Consider the following 16955-nt stretch of genomic DNA (forward strand, 5'->3'; position numbering starts at 1 on the left):
AGAGAGAAGAGAACCTGCCCGAGGAACATATAGCTCCGCAAGCTGAAATTAATCCCACAATGAGACACTACCAAGACCTAAGGAAATTACACTAAATACACTTACACTTTTGAGGTGACATTGTTAGCCAGGGATCCTTCATAGTATGGAATGCCCTTGCTGATCACAACATTAATTTGACCACCCAGAGTATTTGACACGACGCCTGCGTGAACACCAGCCATACAAAGTGGTGATGACTTGAAGAAGGGAGGAAAAGAAAACATTTCATACTACTAAGTGAATAAATTAAACACCACACCATATATTGTAAATGCTACACTGTCTTTGTTATTATTACATTAAAATACCATTATTCATTAACTGTTATCTTGGTTATTTAGAAACTGTTCATTTTTATTTATTATTGAATTTATCAAAATACAAGAAGAGGGCCCTACATTTCACTGTGTCCTCACCCAGATGTATTAAGACCAGATGTATTAAGAATGTAACTGTTGTAATTAAATAACCTCAAACCAACACCACGGTGAATCAGTCTGAAAAAGCCAGACAGCAAGACTCAGCCTATAATAAATTGTATTAGACAACAAAAGATGTAAATATATAGAAAACCTTTTCATAGAAAGCACATTGAAAGCATGTTTGTTTATTTTCTCACAATTAAGGGGTGAGGCACTGCAGCTGTTGTAGCTTTTAGCCAAGGGGTTGTATTTTTTATCATAACTTGTGGTTAAACATGGTTTAACCATCCAGCACTCAGATCCATGTAAAGCCACAGTAATACATGCAAACAACTCATCCTAAACAAGTCAATTATGTAAGTCAGTGGAGATCAGTAGTAAAAAATTATTTTGCAGGGTATCACGTTCTTGCCTTTTCTCCTTGGATGACAGAACCTGCTAACAAATGCCACAGTGACACTTCCCTGGCTTGCAGGCTACAGGTGCCACAGTGAGCAGCCCTCACTGCACCAGTTCCATCGGGCTTGCACATCCAGTAGGTCTGGGATCAACACAGCTCCCCTATCCATTAAAGTCAGAGCATGGGATTCTGTAGGAGATGCAACTCTCTCCTCCCTGCTCACCAGATGTCAGCAGTAAGAGCTCCAAGCCCTCAAGGACTTTGAAGGTTACAGTCTCACAGAAAAGAATCAAGATTTTTGGTATTTTTTAAAGCAGCAAACAGTTCCTGTACATTTGAAAGAGATGCATGAGAAACCTCAACCTGAAATTTGGTTTAAATTGCTGGACAATTTCATTTTCTTCCACATAACCTGACTTATGGGAAATTCTCTCACTTTTTTCAGTGATAAAGTATAGAAAGTCACAGGACATTTAATCCCTTAAATTTCCTTAGGAAAAGGTTTCATTTTTCTCCATAGAAAACAATTATTCCAGATTTTGGCAAAAAACTCCCAACAAGCAGAACTCCTACAGATGCCATAAATTTGTGAGGCAGAGAATCAATTTCATCTTGTTAACAAAAATTACCTTGTAAACACTTAGTGAGGACTTACTGGGGACCAGAAAATGTAACACAATTACTCTGTGGTGACATTTTTACATGGGTGTGATTATTTAAGCAAATAGCCTGGGATTTAGAAATATTTGGAAAAAAAAACCAAAACCCATACAGGGACATTTTAATTATTTTAGTATTTAATACTAAAATCTGCGGTTACTAACATTTTTACATTGTCTTACCTCTGTGCTAGATCTAAGGGCTTATTAAAAGAGTATTTTTAGATAGAAACCAGGGAGTTAATGTAACTTTTAGTAGATTGCTAGCAAAATTATAATCACTTAAAAATAAACAAAGTGAACATCCTCCCATCCTATGGCAATTCATTAACTGACCTGCAAAGGCTTACATTAGAAAAATATTGTATAGGATTTTACAGTGTCTTAAGTAAAGATGCTCACATTATTAAAGACGCTCACTACCAATTTATAGAACTACTGTTACAGTATTAAATTTGTTTTGCAAATTATTTTATAGCTGCTGAGCATAAACAGTATTTCATCTCTCAATTGTAACAAAAAATAAGATAACCACTAAGACACTGCTGGAAGAGGCATTACATTGTTAAAAACAAAGAGGACATCATTAAAATTATCTAGTTCTTTCTTTATTAATCTCAATCTCCCAGCCTGAGAAAACCAACCAGAAGAAAACAAGAGCTAGAAAAAACCCCACTCTTTTGATTGATCCACCCTTCTCTCCAGGATTTATGAAAGTACTTGAGACCCCACTAGACTACTCCACTTCTTAGAGATGGCAACATCTGAAGCACCTGCATTTAGCAGCAGTGCCAAAAACGGAGTACTGTGTTACTCACTTTCAGGAGGTACATGGTATTTTTACTTACGTCTCTGTATCCATGAGGAATAGTGCCTGAAATATCAGCAAAAGGAATCACACATCCAGCTGGACAATACTTACTGAAAGAGAACAAAATATCAAGTCAGGACTTGCATGCAAATCTCAACTCTCTTACTGTTATAAAAAAGTTATGGTTTTGATTTACAGCACTCTTCTATTCAGGTATCACTATGTAATGATATCTCCTAATTGAAGACCTATCAAACCAGACTGAAAATACTCACAAGTCCACAACAGGAGAAGAGACATTTAAAAATGTTTTAAAATAAGTCTCAACTGAAAGTACAGTTCCAGGCTCAATATGATGAGCTAATAATGCCAGCATTTTATAATATGAATACTACATGGCTCCTGTAAATTCAAAGTCAGATAAGTAACAATATTAATGAATTTTATTTTATGAAAAAGAGACCTGCATATCTATTTGTTTTGCACCCTTAAATAAAGCATCTGAAAATATTGCTATTTTTAACAGCTTTTGGCAATGCTTTGACCATAAAAAACTGGCCAAATTACCACTAGCTAATAAAAAGCAAGAGGCAAGACACTAGCACCACTGGATCAAGCCTGTTCATGTTCTAGGGCCATTTCATACTGCACACATGAAAATTATTACATCTTCAAGAGCTAAAAGTAAAGTGGAGTAAACTCATCAACATTTTCCCCACAGCTCAGCAACAGCTGAAATGATGCTGTAGGTTCCATGAAAGCAGGGGGATTCAGAGACTTTGTCACATGTTGACTAAGGCCAGAACCTACAACTGAAGCCCTGTTTTGGAACCTGGGAAAATGAAGGAGAAATGCAAAGGTTGCGCTTTGAAACGTTTCAGTTTGCCACAGTTTAAGTTCTCCAAAAGGCAAGCTTAGATACTTCACAATAGTCTGCAGCTTTAAACATTGGCCTTGCTTTAGATGGAAATGGGGAAGGAGACAAAAGGGAAATGACACATTTTCCCCTTCAGAATGTACAGCAATCTGTGTCTCCACAGAACCTCATTAATGAGCACCCAACTGTGAAATGGGTTTGCAATTTCTAACACGTGTCATCATTTAGTACTCCTTAGGTAACTGTAATACAAATTTCAGTAATTAAGTTGTGTACCTTCTATAATATATTTGTAAAAACAATATTCTTTCCATGAAAATGAGATATTAACTCCCATGTGTTAGTGCAAATTAATGAGGTTCTACTGTATACTGCATGTAAGGAACACAAATGGGAGAGACAGAAGGAGGAAGGATGAGTGCAAATCTCAAAATTCTTCAGCTCTAACCCTAATTAGTTTGTGTCTCAAGTTCTCTGGATGGCAAATTTTCAAGCTGCGTCAGAATACGTAACAAAGCAGAGACATTAAAATTACTTCATTAAATAGACTGTGAGGGAAACAGGTAAAAAACAATCTTACTTGAATTCCGGTTCGGAAAAGTGACTTGCATTGTCTAAACAGGTAATTAAGTCTGGAAAGAAAAAAGGTTAGGTCAAAAGGATGATAAAGACAACAAGCTTGAATATGCTTTTTAAAGTGCACAAATACATACATTTGAGACTCTGAGGCTTAACTAAAAGTGTCAGAATGAAAAAAACACATTACTACTAAATTTTCTTGCAACAGATTTTGCATTACAGTAGAACCTTGCTAATTTGTCTGAGTAACTGGGAAATCTACTGAGAATATGACGTAGCACTACAAAAATTCATTTTTGGTGCAGCTTAATTTTAATTTATAACTATATTTCAGAGATAAATCAGAGACAGAAACATATGGTCTTTTCACAAAATTAAATTAATAAGCTAAAGAGGCCTGTGCTTTTATCATTTAATGGTTCTGCAGAGCTGAACACAAGCACCACAGAGAACAAATGTTACAATGCTGCATTACTGGCATCCATGACTGATACCACAAATTTCATGTTTGTGTTTGCTGTGTATCAACACATACAGTCCAAAATACAGAGAGGAATGCATCAAAAATCCTACAAAATTAAAAACTGAAACTCTTTATCTTTTCAGATTAACTTCCAGATAGGGTTTTTGCCTTCTGAGGCAGTTGCTGCTGCTCCTTCATTTCCTTGCAGACCACGTATATCACTCACCTTTACAATGAGTGGGAGGAGATGCAAAACAAATACAGAAACCTTTTCAGAGGCTTAAAAGAACCAAAACCAGGGGGAAAAAAACTAAGAAAAAGACAAAAAACTAGTCAGCAGACTATGTCATTAAAGAGCTAAGGAAGTACAGGAGCCTGCTACTGAAATAAAAATTTCCACAAGGTTAGTCTGTAAAATATATACAGTTTGATAGGAAAACTTGTTAGCTATCTGCCACCTTGACTATTGCCTGAAAAAATTAATTTTGTCCTGAATCTGAAGCAATTCTTTCATTTATAACAGACAACTGACATTTTTACTCTGCTGTTCAAGGAAAGCTTTGAACTTTGAAATTTCTTTAGAACTACAGCAACTTTCAGGCAGGCAGTCAAATTTCCTACACGGAAGTATCATGAAATGTGTACTAAATTTTTAGAAGTTAATTTGTAAGAATATGGGAGTAAATTAATTGGTTCGATTGAATTGGAAAAATTACCAAATAATTATAAATACCTGATTTATCTGTGGTTGAATAAGCTGCAAGAAATCCACGTCCAGATGTGTGAATTCCACTCATGAACTGTACTGTGACTTCATTACTTTTTGAAGTGATTAAACCATCCATTTGAAAGCCAAACCCACAGTATTTTCCTGTCGAGAGAAGGAGGAGAACAAATATTGATCCAAAATAACACATGCAATAAGCATTTTATTCGATTTCCAGCCTCTTATTTCATCTGCAGTGTAAGCTCACGTTAGTTCTGGTGTATACTCAAAAGCAAATACACGAGAATGACACTAAACAATGTGCTTGGTGACCAGTTAAAGCAAATGGCAGACTGCGAGTTCCACATTTGCTTTGTCACTGTCCAAGGTCTTGCATTCCCATACCTGCAGATAAACGTGACCTTATCCCATTCACCTCTAGCCATGCATAACCCCCACAGGCAGAGCTTCAGAGAACATTAGGAATCTCACAAGGGAAAGGATCAAGTCGGGACAATGAGAAGCATCTACAGAAGCAAATGAGAAAAAAGCTGTCCTTTTCCCAAAGTTACTGGAGCACTTCCTCCTCATAGACTCTTCCATGGTTTCTGTCACATACTTTCCCTTATTCTGGACAGCAACAGGCACAGGTCACTGCATTTCAGCAGTATCATACATATATCATGTATTATCATACCATAGGTAAGCACCATTAAGATACATTACCAATTAGTTCTCTTCTATTTTGTCACACCTAAAAATTCTAACAAAGGTTCTGTATCTGAGTGCTTCTCTTGCCATACAAAATGAACAAAAATAACACAATTTCAACTGCTGGAGTCCACAGATATTGACAATATTTGCCCTATGAAGTTCAAGAATTGATACCAAGTCACATTAATGGATGAATTGCTGTTAAACAGGCCCCAGTCAATATGGAATTCTCCAGTCCTATTAACTAGAAGCTTTAGTAAAGATACTGACCAGTTAATTAACTTGTTTAGAAAAAAATAATCTTTTGTTCTACAGGCTACCATGATCATTCAATATTGTAGAAACCATCTATAACCCTATTTAAGATTCTGCAGTGGATAACCAAAGAGAATAATCACCAGCAGGAAATGACACTGCCTCTTTCTGCTCCTTTCTCAAATAAAGGCAAATTACCATACTAATGTAAAGGAAATTGAGTAACATGTTCCTGCAGGAATAGTTCTTAACAAATATAATACAAAATAAATATAACATGTATGTCAATTTCCTTTAAAAAGTGAATTGCACTCCCAAACACTATAAAAATAATTTAAAAAATTATAGAAGTTAAAATAAAAATTCCTATCATTATTCAGAGCTTTCTAGATGTTGCTTATTCAGTTTTTTTCTTTTTTTTAACAAAGCAAGGGTATCTTCTAATAAGAAACCAGAAAAGCTTTTTTTAAAATTTTTTTTCAGCCACTGGATCTTGTTACATGAGTGACCATCATGAGACTCCTCTCAAAACAGCATTTACCCCCTTCTTCAGGCAAATGCATAGTGCAAGCCATTTAAATCCAGCTTGGATAAACTCTCCAGTGCTGCACTTTATGGTTCACAGCAAGGCATACTTTTGAGACTAAATAATTATAAATAATTTTTCTAACTCTTCCCTGATTTTTGTCAATCGTTTAAAAAGCAAGCACTAGGAAGTGAAAAAGCATGACTGCAGTTACACTTCTGTCAGCTGTGTGTGCAGAAGATGTAATATTGTTATTTTATCTGTAGTTATGCATTGAAGGATCGCGAGTGCTTTTGTACATCTACAATACACCAGGAGAGGGAACTCCCATGTCTTAAATAAGTACATCTGATTGCAGATGCACAGTGATTTGACTGTACTGAAATCTTATAAACTCTTCTAGATCTTACGCTAGAGACCAACCTACCACTGAGCACTTGAATCTTCTTTTGATATTTTCATATATACTCAACAGGCTTGGAATAAGCACTAGCCCTTAAAAGCTTCATTAGAAACCCTCTCTGTTTATCAATGAACCCACTGACAACTGATTTTTTAATCTAACCAGCCAACTTTTAAGTCATTTTGGGTAAAAAAAAGGTATGACTGAATTTCAGATTTTATGTAAAACAAGTTATGTAAAACAATGTTAGACCATGGCAGTATCTTGAATGGATAAACTTAGGATAAGTCCAGATTTCTCCCATGAAAATGCAAGTCATTGCTTAATCTCTCCAGTGTCTGTTGCTTCAAACCCAAAAAAAAAACCCAAACCCTGCCTCATCTGTATTTGCCACTGTTAATATCTCTGTTTGTCCTGTGATTTAATTTATTAAGACCAGAAAAACACACACATTTCTCCAACATACTGTGCTGCTACACCAGCAGACCACAGCTGAAAAGCCAGGGAAACAAATGAAGCAGGAATTTACTCGAACCCATTAAGTCCCTTGTAAAAGTGAATAATAGACTTATCAGAACTTGACGTTCCTTGCCATTTAAGGTATTCAATGTTTCCTATTTTAGACCAAGTCTGGCTCAACAGCTCCAAGCACATACTTATTTTCACACACACTTACCTAGGTAACAGTTGGAAAAGAGGGTTAATAAACCTAACACTCACTGGCCTCTTTAGAAAAAGACTCGATTTAGTGGGATCAGCATTTGAATTGCACAAAAACAGTCTCAGTGAAGTAAATATTTTTCGCTGTCTCCAAATTAAAGCTTTAGGAAAGAAAACAAAGTTCATCTGTATAACAGCTAATTTTAGAAAAAGAAGAACGACAATTCATTTTGAATTTTATGCGAAGTAACCATAAGTCTAAACACCTGACATATACCTTGATGTAGATGATAAAATCACGCTGCTATTTGAAAAAAACTCACCGACTTCTGGTCGTGAAACAAAAACTAAGAACATTATCAGAGGATGGAACATACCTTTTGAAGCCTGTCATCCTTTAACACCACCAAGATGAACAGCTCAAATCAGAGTGAATTGATATAAAAAGAAAGGCATTTCAGATAAGGTAAGATATATATTTTTTTTTCACCTTTTTATTTTTAATGAAGATATTTCTAGTTTTACAGTACCCTCTTCAGTGCTTACAAGAACTTTGCAAGCTACTAGGAAATGTCAGAGGCAAAAAATCCACATTGCAGTGGAAATTCCTTTGAGAATCTCAAGACCCAAAGATTATAACAGGATCTGTGGTGTATTTATGATGCAGCTGCTGTTAAAAAGCAACAAAAGTACTCACAGTACACCTGAGTTCTATACAAGACAGCAGTTCCAAGCAGTGACAATTGAAACTCCTACCTATTTCTGTCCTGTTGGGGCCAATGCCATTGTGAACTCTCAGGTAACTGGAATGACAGGAATCGGAGTCATCAATATCAAAATCACTGAACTTGAGCTGAAGGCGCTGCCCGGGCTTCACGCGGATCTCCCACTCGCACACGGTGCTGTTGGGAGAGGTCCGGGGGTAGTTTATGGAGGCCAGGGTCCCGCTCTCGGGGCCCAGCACAGTGTGTCCACAGCCATCACCTGGGAAAGAGCAGAGAGAAATCAGCTGCCACGCTCTTCCTCAGAGCCCCACATCACAGCCCTCCAGACTGCCAGCTCCAAGGTAACTCATGCAATGGTGACACAGCAATGGTGACAAATACCACTCAACTACCAAACTCCTTCGTTCTGCACTAGAGGTGACCAGAGAGCTGCCACAACTTCCTCAGTGAGATGGAAAGTGGTCCATAATGAATTAAAAAACAGAATGTACAAGATGTGTCCCTGCTATTTCATATTTCCTTAACACCTCAGTACAGAAGGAAACGGGTGCTGAGAAGGACAGAGAAACCTGACAATAAAACCAGAGCAGATTGGTTTTACTAAGTTACTGTACTCACAACACAATGAAAAACAAGTACACAGCCATTGGACAGCAAGTAAAATACAGCATATTAAATACAGCTCTGACCACTACCAAACTGGAAATACATTGTTTTCTACTGCTACTATTTTAATTATTCAATTCACTCCTGTTTAGAGAACGTATTCAATTTTTTGGAATTTGCTGTGACTCCAACCCAAAGCCTTCTACCTAACTTTGGAGTATTAAACAGTAATAACAGTACTAAAACTAATTTGTTTGACAAATGGAAAATAAAATTGTGTATTGTGAATATTGAATTATAAAAAGCAAACAGATAAATTCCATTACTCAACAGCTAGACATGCACTTCACCCAGTATGTAGCACAAAAAGTGAAAGAATTTCTGTGCTGGTTTAGAAATGTGAATGTTCTTAGAGTAACATGCACAATGATCACCATGATTCTTATTGACAAAAATTTGTTTTGACAGCTAAAAGTGTTTCATATTACACAATAATATGTGTAATTTCTCTACTAAATACAAAAAGGTAAGCTGAACTTTAGGTAGAAAAACTGTACACATACTTAAGAAATTTAACTAAATTTCAAAATTCTTAAATGTATTACATGTGAGACTGAGTGGAAAAGTAAGTCCAATGCACTGAAGTGATGTGGAAAAAACAAGCCCCTGTGATCAAGTTAACTCGGTCTGATTAATCTGTTTGCAAACACAACTAATATTTGCTAACAAAAACTATTGTCCTTATAATTTGAGCACATTGAAAGATAGCTGCATGTTATAAAAACTAAATTACTGCTAGTACACAGAATCATAAACGGATTCAGATGCAAACTGCAGCTGTTTATCGTGCCAGCAGTCTGGAATGAAAATGATACATCCTTGGAAAAGTTAACTGGAATATCTGCTTAGTAAAATCAAAAGTTGTATTTGTGAAGCTGTTCTTCAGCCATGTTTTCATTAATGCAATTTGCTTTAAAACACGTTGTTCTATCCCATGGCAAATATTTCCATTTGGATGACAGCTGATCAATTACTCTTCTAAGTCAGAGTTTTTCTAACACAAGACACCATTGTTCAAGATTACAAAGAGGTAACCTAAACTGCATGTTTTATATAGCACTATTATCCTGGTTTCTTTCAAAAGGCATGTTATAAACCTAAGAAAAGTGAAAGCTTTATTATGCAGAGTCTGTATGGCCTTGGTTTATTAGCTACTAAGTGCTCAAATGTCAAATTTCTGATCAGCCATAATATGCTAACACTTAACAATAAAGGATTCCTTTTCTAGTAAAATGTATTTTCACAAGCAATGTATACTCACATTTATATACATTTTCACAATGTATACTCACACACATTACAAAATGCATGGAATTTATTAGATTAACAACAGCAAAAACAACAAATATATTCATGGTGATACATGGGGTTAGCATTTCAAAACTCTTTATATTGCAGATATAAAAATAATTATCAACACAAGCAGCAATCAGTTCTAGGTTATGTCCTAAACAAAAGCAATGAGCCACTAACCAGTTCTGTGCTTTTCTTGTCCCACGATGGGGTAAGCAACTGCTTATTCATTCACAGATTGAAAGTACTCTGCCAATACACTGACACCGTGGCCTTTTGAATATGAAATCATAGTAGCATTCCCCTGTATGGGCAGATACTGTTCTGAGTGCATTTTAAGGAAAATAAAAATCCTTGCATGAACTATAATGCTCAAAAGTTACTTAGTTCTCATTTCAATAGGAATGCAGTCACCACAAGAATACTATTTCTTAAAATCAAGAATAATAATAATGCACATGATTCTCCCCCACCTTCTTGCATCTTAAGCCTATGCTGCTGGAAATCAAAGACAAAGGAAAGCCTGTGCCTCCTCATTGACCCAAAATGTATTTAAGCTGTAAGCTTCTCCAGTTAAAACTAGAAAAGATCATGCCTAACATTCATTTAAACACTTCTCTCTGCTAGTTTGCTGTTCAGCTATCTCAAGCATGAAACAATACCTGCACTGTGCATGATGAACAGCACACAGCTTTCTGGTGAGAAAAGCAAAAGAACTCCAAAAGAACAAAACACACTTAGGTGAGAGAATGCAAATAAAATATTTTAAGTATTAAAAATTGTGACTTTTCTTTTAAAGACACATCATTTAAAAATGACATTACTTCTTGTAGTTTGAAACAATGTCATGTTTCCCATGGCTAGAGAGAAAAACTTTATTTGCTTCACACAATTTAATGGAAAATCAATCTCAAATCTCCCTTTTATTGTAGGCTTTCTTAAAAACATGAGAGAAAAAATATTCCTCTATCCATATTAAAGAACCTGCCATCAAAGCATACTAGAAAGGAAAGGAAACACAGCTGTGCCGAACTGCAGCATCTTACTATGAAGTTGATTTTTAAAAGTAGCTTATTCTGAATGGACATTTTAGATCTTTTTATTGTATTTCACTTAGTGATAAGAGAAATGCCAGACACTTCATGCCTGAAGAATCTAAAGATTATCATGGCATATACAGTCTGCCAAGGGCAGCAGCATCACTCATGAGCTATTTAGAAAATTTTAAAAAACACAATGCCAGTGAAACTTGCAGAACCATGAACCCATATCTTGCTGTATCGGTACTATAAAAGGGCAGTTCTCGAGCCTCTCCATGTAACGTGGCGCTTCATCATTTCTGCCACACTTCTTTAGACATCACTGATGAACTCCAGAGACACATGCACACATCTAGCATCCAGGGAGCAATCTGCAATACTCAGCAATTTCTCCAAGAAAAAGTACAATTCTTTTCACTACAGCAGCAGATATAGGACAGTAGTCACTTTGTTAATCCTCAAGTCATTAAGTGCCATTAAAAATCTTTTGCTTCTGTTAACCTGTGAGAATGGATTATCTAAGAACACACAGAAGACATCAATTCCCTAATCAATTATTCCTGGATGGGCTTGTTATAAATGAAAATTGATCCAGCCAAATTAAAAATAAAAAATTTTATTTTGCTATCAGACTCTATCTAGCCAGCCACAAGGAAAGAACAGCGCCGAGCCCGGGGTCAGCGCTGGGCGTGCAACAGAGAAGTCAGCCTCAGGGGAGGTTTCCTCTATGCCCACACCATCCTCCTGGTACGAGGTTTTTATAGGGAAAGTTCTGCCCAAGGCCAGGGTTTGGGCAATCAGTCCTTTCTTCCCAATCAGAGTCCCAAATGTTGATGAAATTTCTTTTCTTGGAGTTGGGGTGGAACACTCCCGTGTCGGTGTTGATGAATCCCCGGTGCAGTCCCGGGGATGCAGCACTCCCATGTATCAGCATGGAGGAGTTCCATGATGTCCGTATCTCGGGTCGGGGACGCCATGAGCTCCAGATGTGCCCATCTCCGGGCCAGCCACAGCCATTTGCTTGCAGATGAGGTTTCAACATAGACTGAGTTTTACACGTGTGGGGGCAGCTTCTAATACAGACGTGTGTTTTCCAAAAAATACTAAATATTACATACACCATATTATAATTGGCGTGAATTACATTCACTACACACAACAGGCTGACAGCCTCTCTTGTCAGTACACAGCTGAACAAGAGTGCTGCTTTCTTCCAGACTTCTCTCTCACACCACAGGCCTCCTTACATGTGCAGGATAGATAAAGCCCTTTGTAGAAGCACAAGATCACTGGTGGGCACACTTCACACCTGACACGAGGAGGGGCTGCAGATGTCCATCCAACCTCACATGTCCTGGGGACCAAGTTCACAACAAAGAGGAAAAGTTCAGCTCTTCACCAGAAGTTGTGTTAGAAACAGGGGCACCTCTTTAAGCAGCTGGCAGAGGAAGGCAGAGTGCTGCCATCAGAAGGATCCACCTCCTCTGAATGCAGCCTGGATGAACCCTGCTGGCAGAGTTCATATGACCCCCGGGCCATGGACACTGATGTCTGATGCAATCATGCAGGTGGTTGAAAATTTCTTAGAGCCGAGTTCTTTACATCAACAAAATACAGGACTCGGACCAACACAAACATACCAAATCCATGGGATTTTGATACTTGAAGAAAATGTGGGATTTAATAAAATGAAAAAATACTGAGCATGCAGGAGTGGGTGCTAGGTTATTAATACCCACAAAAAATATTAACTATACTTTGTAGCTGTGGAAGTCAATCAGACTTTTTCCCCATGGAAAACAGTTGCTGTTAGACTGCTAAACTTGTTCTCACTATCAAAACATGTTTAAAATAATTTTTTAGACCAGTGAATACTTTCCCATTACTTACTTGGAGAAGAGTGAGATAAAGACATTAGACAGTTCAATATCATAACCTATAAAGCATAGCTGATACATATCAAAACACCAATCTCAATTTTAAAACATAGCACTGCCTTTTGAACAGACTCAATTTAACCAGTGGGTTTCCTGAGAATATTTTACATATAGAAGCTATTATTTTATGTATGTTTGTGACTAAATATTGGAGATATTTGTAACTTTTTTAACTAAGCACAGGTAGAACCAAATCTGTAATAGTCGTGTAAGCAAAAAAAAGGGTGTTTTAAAACATTAATTTTAACTTCAAATACACAACTCTTTCTGATTCAATACATTACTATAATTTCTCCTCTTCTGCTCAGCTCCTGTGCTCTGCATTTCCATACTCTGTCTCAGCCTACCACTAAAAAGACACTGCATCTGCTTTTTGCTTTTCTCAGTGTGTGCAAGAAAGTTTACACAAAGAACAAAAGAGTTCCACGAATAAGAAACACTGAGGAATTAAATTACAGAGACATCAAATTCTAAATAGCTTTTCAAGTATTTTCAAATGCCCTTATTTGTGTCCTCCAAACTCACTGCTATTTCCACCAAATTCCACAGAGTGATGTTCTTCAGGAAGGAATCTGTCCCACTGTCAGAATTAATTTTCTTAACAAGCCAGCAAGCACACAGTCCACTTTGATTTTAATGCCATTTACTTGCCTCAATAAGACACTGGTTTGGGCATTTCATCCCACTACAGATGTTTCACAACACAAAACACCCCACAGTGCCACAAGCAAGGCCACAGCTCAATAAACACTTGAAGGCACTTTAAATTAGCACAGCCACAGACGAAAGCAAGCCTTGTCTGGCTCTCACTTTTGGCCACATGTTCTCACACCCTTCCTGGTACTGGAGGCAAACATTTATGCAGCCACATGGCCAACCAGAGCAGGGACCTGGCATAAAAAACAGCTCTTAGTTTTAACCTAGAGCAACCTCCTAATTTATTTGAGTATGCATAGGCAGCAGTGCCTTCCTTGACAGAGGGGTAAGACAGGGTGAGAGTAGGGGAACACCAGCAACTGCTTCTTTCACCAGCACTGCCAACCCATGTTTGCATTTTAAACAACCTTTAATGCCAAGCAAAGAGGCAGTAAATGATCCCAACCCTGAGAAGAGCAGTCACACAAGAGAGGTGCACTGGCTCAAGGAACAAGCTGGCTGCATCAACCCACAGCCACCACACAGGGCTGGGTTTCATCAACCCAACTCTCTGAAGCAGCTCTTGGTACCACTGCCAGTGGCAGGGCAAGGAGTGGAGGGCAGGTGGGATTATGGTTCTCTCAGCTTGGATTGATTTACCTGCTGTGGGGCACCCTTAGACAGTTCATGAAATTATGGGATGAGGTTTAACAAAGACAGGAACAGGACAAAAGCACAATAAGCATTTTGCTTTTCAAAATGTTGGCAGCTCAGTGGGATACAGGAGAGGGTGACAGGAGACAGAGGCTGATTCTTGTTCTTACAGCAAAAGTAAAAAATTTAATATGCCATTACAACAAAATTTTACTGTTTTCATTTACAATACGGGCCACATGCTGAGGTAGTGATAATTAGCACTTCATTATTTTAATCTATACACACAGCTTTACAATCATCCTCTCTGGAACTCTAGTCTCAGCTCAGCTTTGAGCCACTGAATTCTATGCAAAAGAGTAACACTTAGGAATCCTAAATTTAACATCCAAAATATGATGACATTTTTAAATAAATTACCTAAAATTATTAATTATTAGTAAGATGTGCTTTCTGTGCTGTGATGCACTAAGTGAACTGACTACTACTAAAAGAACAGAAGAGACATGAGCTGTGTGACTGCTGCAAGGCTTTCACTGACTGATGCCAGGGAAACGATGTAAGTCCCCAGGAACAGCTATGACTTGCTTAAATAGAATGCCAGGAAAAGGAGCCTACAAGGACAGGCTAGGCACAGTGAAAAGTGATTTACATGAGGAGTCTGTGAGAGGACTGTGCTCAGTGGTACATTATGCAGAAGCCCCCCTGAGCTGCTGCCCAGGCTGACTCGCAGCTCTGTGTCTTTGTTTGGCTGGCACAAGCAGCCTGCCCACTTCCCAAGACACAGCATTTACTTTGCAATCTGCACCGACATGTTCTTAAAAAAAGCACTGTTGTGCTTCAGTGCTTTAAGTGCTACACCACAGAAACACAGATGATGAATAAAGGAAAAATAACACACAGATGGTCATGCAAAACACTGAAATTAAGCAACGGTCATGGTCAGAATGGGCTTCAAACCTCCGAGAAGTTTTTCAAACTCCTCACCACACTAGGACCCTGTGAAATTTCACAAGCCTCACAGATGTCAACTAAGAGGCAAAAAAGTTCTCCAGTCATACCAATAATTCACATGCTAAATTAACACTACACTCAACAGTTTCCCCCTTCCTTTTGCAGTTCATAAATGAGACTGCAGAGCCTAACCAGCAGATCCATGGTGGCAGCAGCACCTTGCCCCTCAGGAGCAGCTGCCCCATGCACTGCCATTGCTCACTGTACCCTGCTGGGCTGCAGCTCTCAGCCCAGGTCCCATCCCAGCCGCCCCTTGCTGGGCGAGGGATGGGCACAGCTCACCAGCCACTGGAGCCTGAGCAATGCAGGGGATGCAAGGCAGGGACAGGGAGGAGAGAGCAGCAGCCACAGGCAAGAACAGCTTTTGGTACCATGGAACTGACAGAAGCTGGCAGGGAGGAAGCTCCTGGTTTAGGTACCTGACCAAAAACAAACAAAAAAAAGGATGCTTTCAAAAAGAAAACCTGAAAACACAGTAGTCACTGAAAACCTCAGAACACAGTTGTCATTATTTGCACTCCACAACTGCACCAAGAACAGAGACTTTACATATATTTCTAATGCTCTTTAAAGGTTGTCATCCAACTGATGAAAGAGTCCCATTCAACATCTGTGCACCAGCAGTTCCTTCTCCTGGTGTAGGTGCCATACAATATAATCTTGATTTCTAACATTAATTTTCTAATCTAATTTCAAAATTACAACAGGGAATATTTGGGTTTTCCCCATTTTGAATGACTTGGCTTCATTCTAGCATCATAAAATTTAATCTAGAATCTGTTATAAAAGACACTTCATTCCTAGCTTTACCCTGTAGATATTCCCTTAAAACAAAGATGTTGCCATGCTGTTGACCCTCTATGAATACAACCAATAAAATAAGCATTATGTATTACTGAATAACAAGATGATGAACAAGGAAGATAAGAGTAAATTTAAATATTTGAGTCGCCATTTTTAATTGCCAAATTTACCATAAGTATAATGAGAGCATGTAGGAATTCAGTGTCTGAAGCTTCAGTAAAAACTATCTATGAACTTTAAGCTAGTCCATAAGCTTTACTGTACCTTCTTCATAGCAAGAAGGAAATAATGCTTTGTGCAGGAGATGATGCCTTGTGCAGAACGTGAAATCATCTCTTAAAATGAAAATATAAAGTAATGGAAATCCTTTATTTGAAATTTTCAAATATACTTAGGAAAAAGATAAAAACTGATCATCACTAGACTTAGTACACAAGTGTTCAAAAGCATTCAATTTAATGCATTCCACCCTTGTGATAATGAGATGTACTTTGACACCTGTACACAATTGCATAAAAATAGAATTTAACAGATAATGTGGTTTAGGGCTTCTTGGTTTGTCACAAAACTCACAGATTTGCAGAAGAAAAATTAAGCGCCAGTGACTTCTTTCCACCACACTGAGCAAGGCAAGATGTTTTTCTCCATATCTTAACCATTCTGGAGCCA

General features: G+C 37.9%; 1 protein-coding gene across 7 annotated transcripts in view; it reads right to left on the reverse strand.

Annotated features, from left to right (window-relative positions):
- The window catches only part of DCBLD2 (discoidin, CUB and LCCL domain containing 2), a 46432-nt gene that overhangs the window by 20386 nt on the left and 9091 nt on the right, over nucleotides 1–16955 (reverse strand). For 6 of the 7 annotated variants that reach the window (XR_014950446.1, XR_002466802.4, XR_014950379.1 and 3 more), the window contains exons 2-6: nucleotides 8274–8501; nucleotides 4987–5124; nucleotides 3792–3843; nucleotides 2372–2444; nucleotides 106–239 (exon numbers count right to left, since the gene is read on the reverse strand). Coding sequence is in view for 4 of the 7 variants with exons in the window: in XM_085562289.1 (XP_085418415.1) it covers nucleotides 106–239; nucleotides 2372–2444; nucleotides 3792–3843; nucleotides 4987–5124; nucleotides 8274–8501 (625 nt within the window). In the remaining 3 variants the exon portion in view is untranslated. Of the gene's footprint in view, nucleotides 1–105; nucleotides 240–2371; nucleotides 2445–3791; nucleotides 3844–4986; nucleotides 5125–8273; nucleotides 8502–10381; nucleotides 10506–16955 lie in introns of all 7 variants that reach the window. The other variant, XM_085564373.1, reaches the window with a different exon arrangement.

The sequence above is a fragment of the Lonchura striata genome, chromosome 1, assembly GCF_050655825.1.
Source record: "Lonchura striata isolate lonStrDom1 chromosome 1, ASM5065582v1, whole genome shotgun sequence".
In the NCBI taxonomy this organism is placed as follows: Eukaryota; Metazoa; Chordata; class Aves; order Passeriformes; family Estrildidae; genus Lonchura; species Lonchura striata.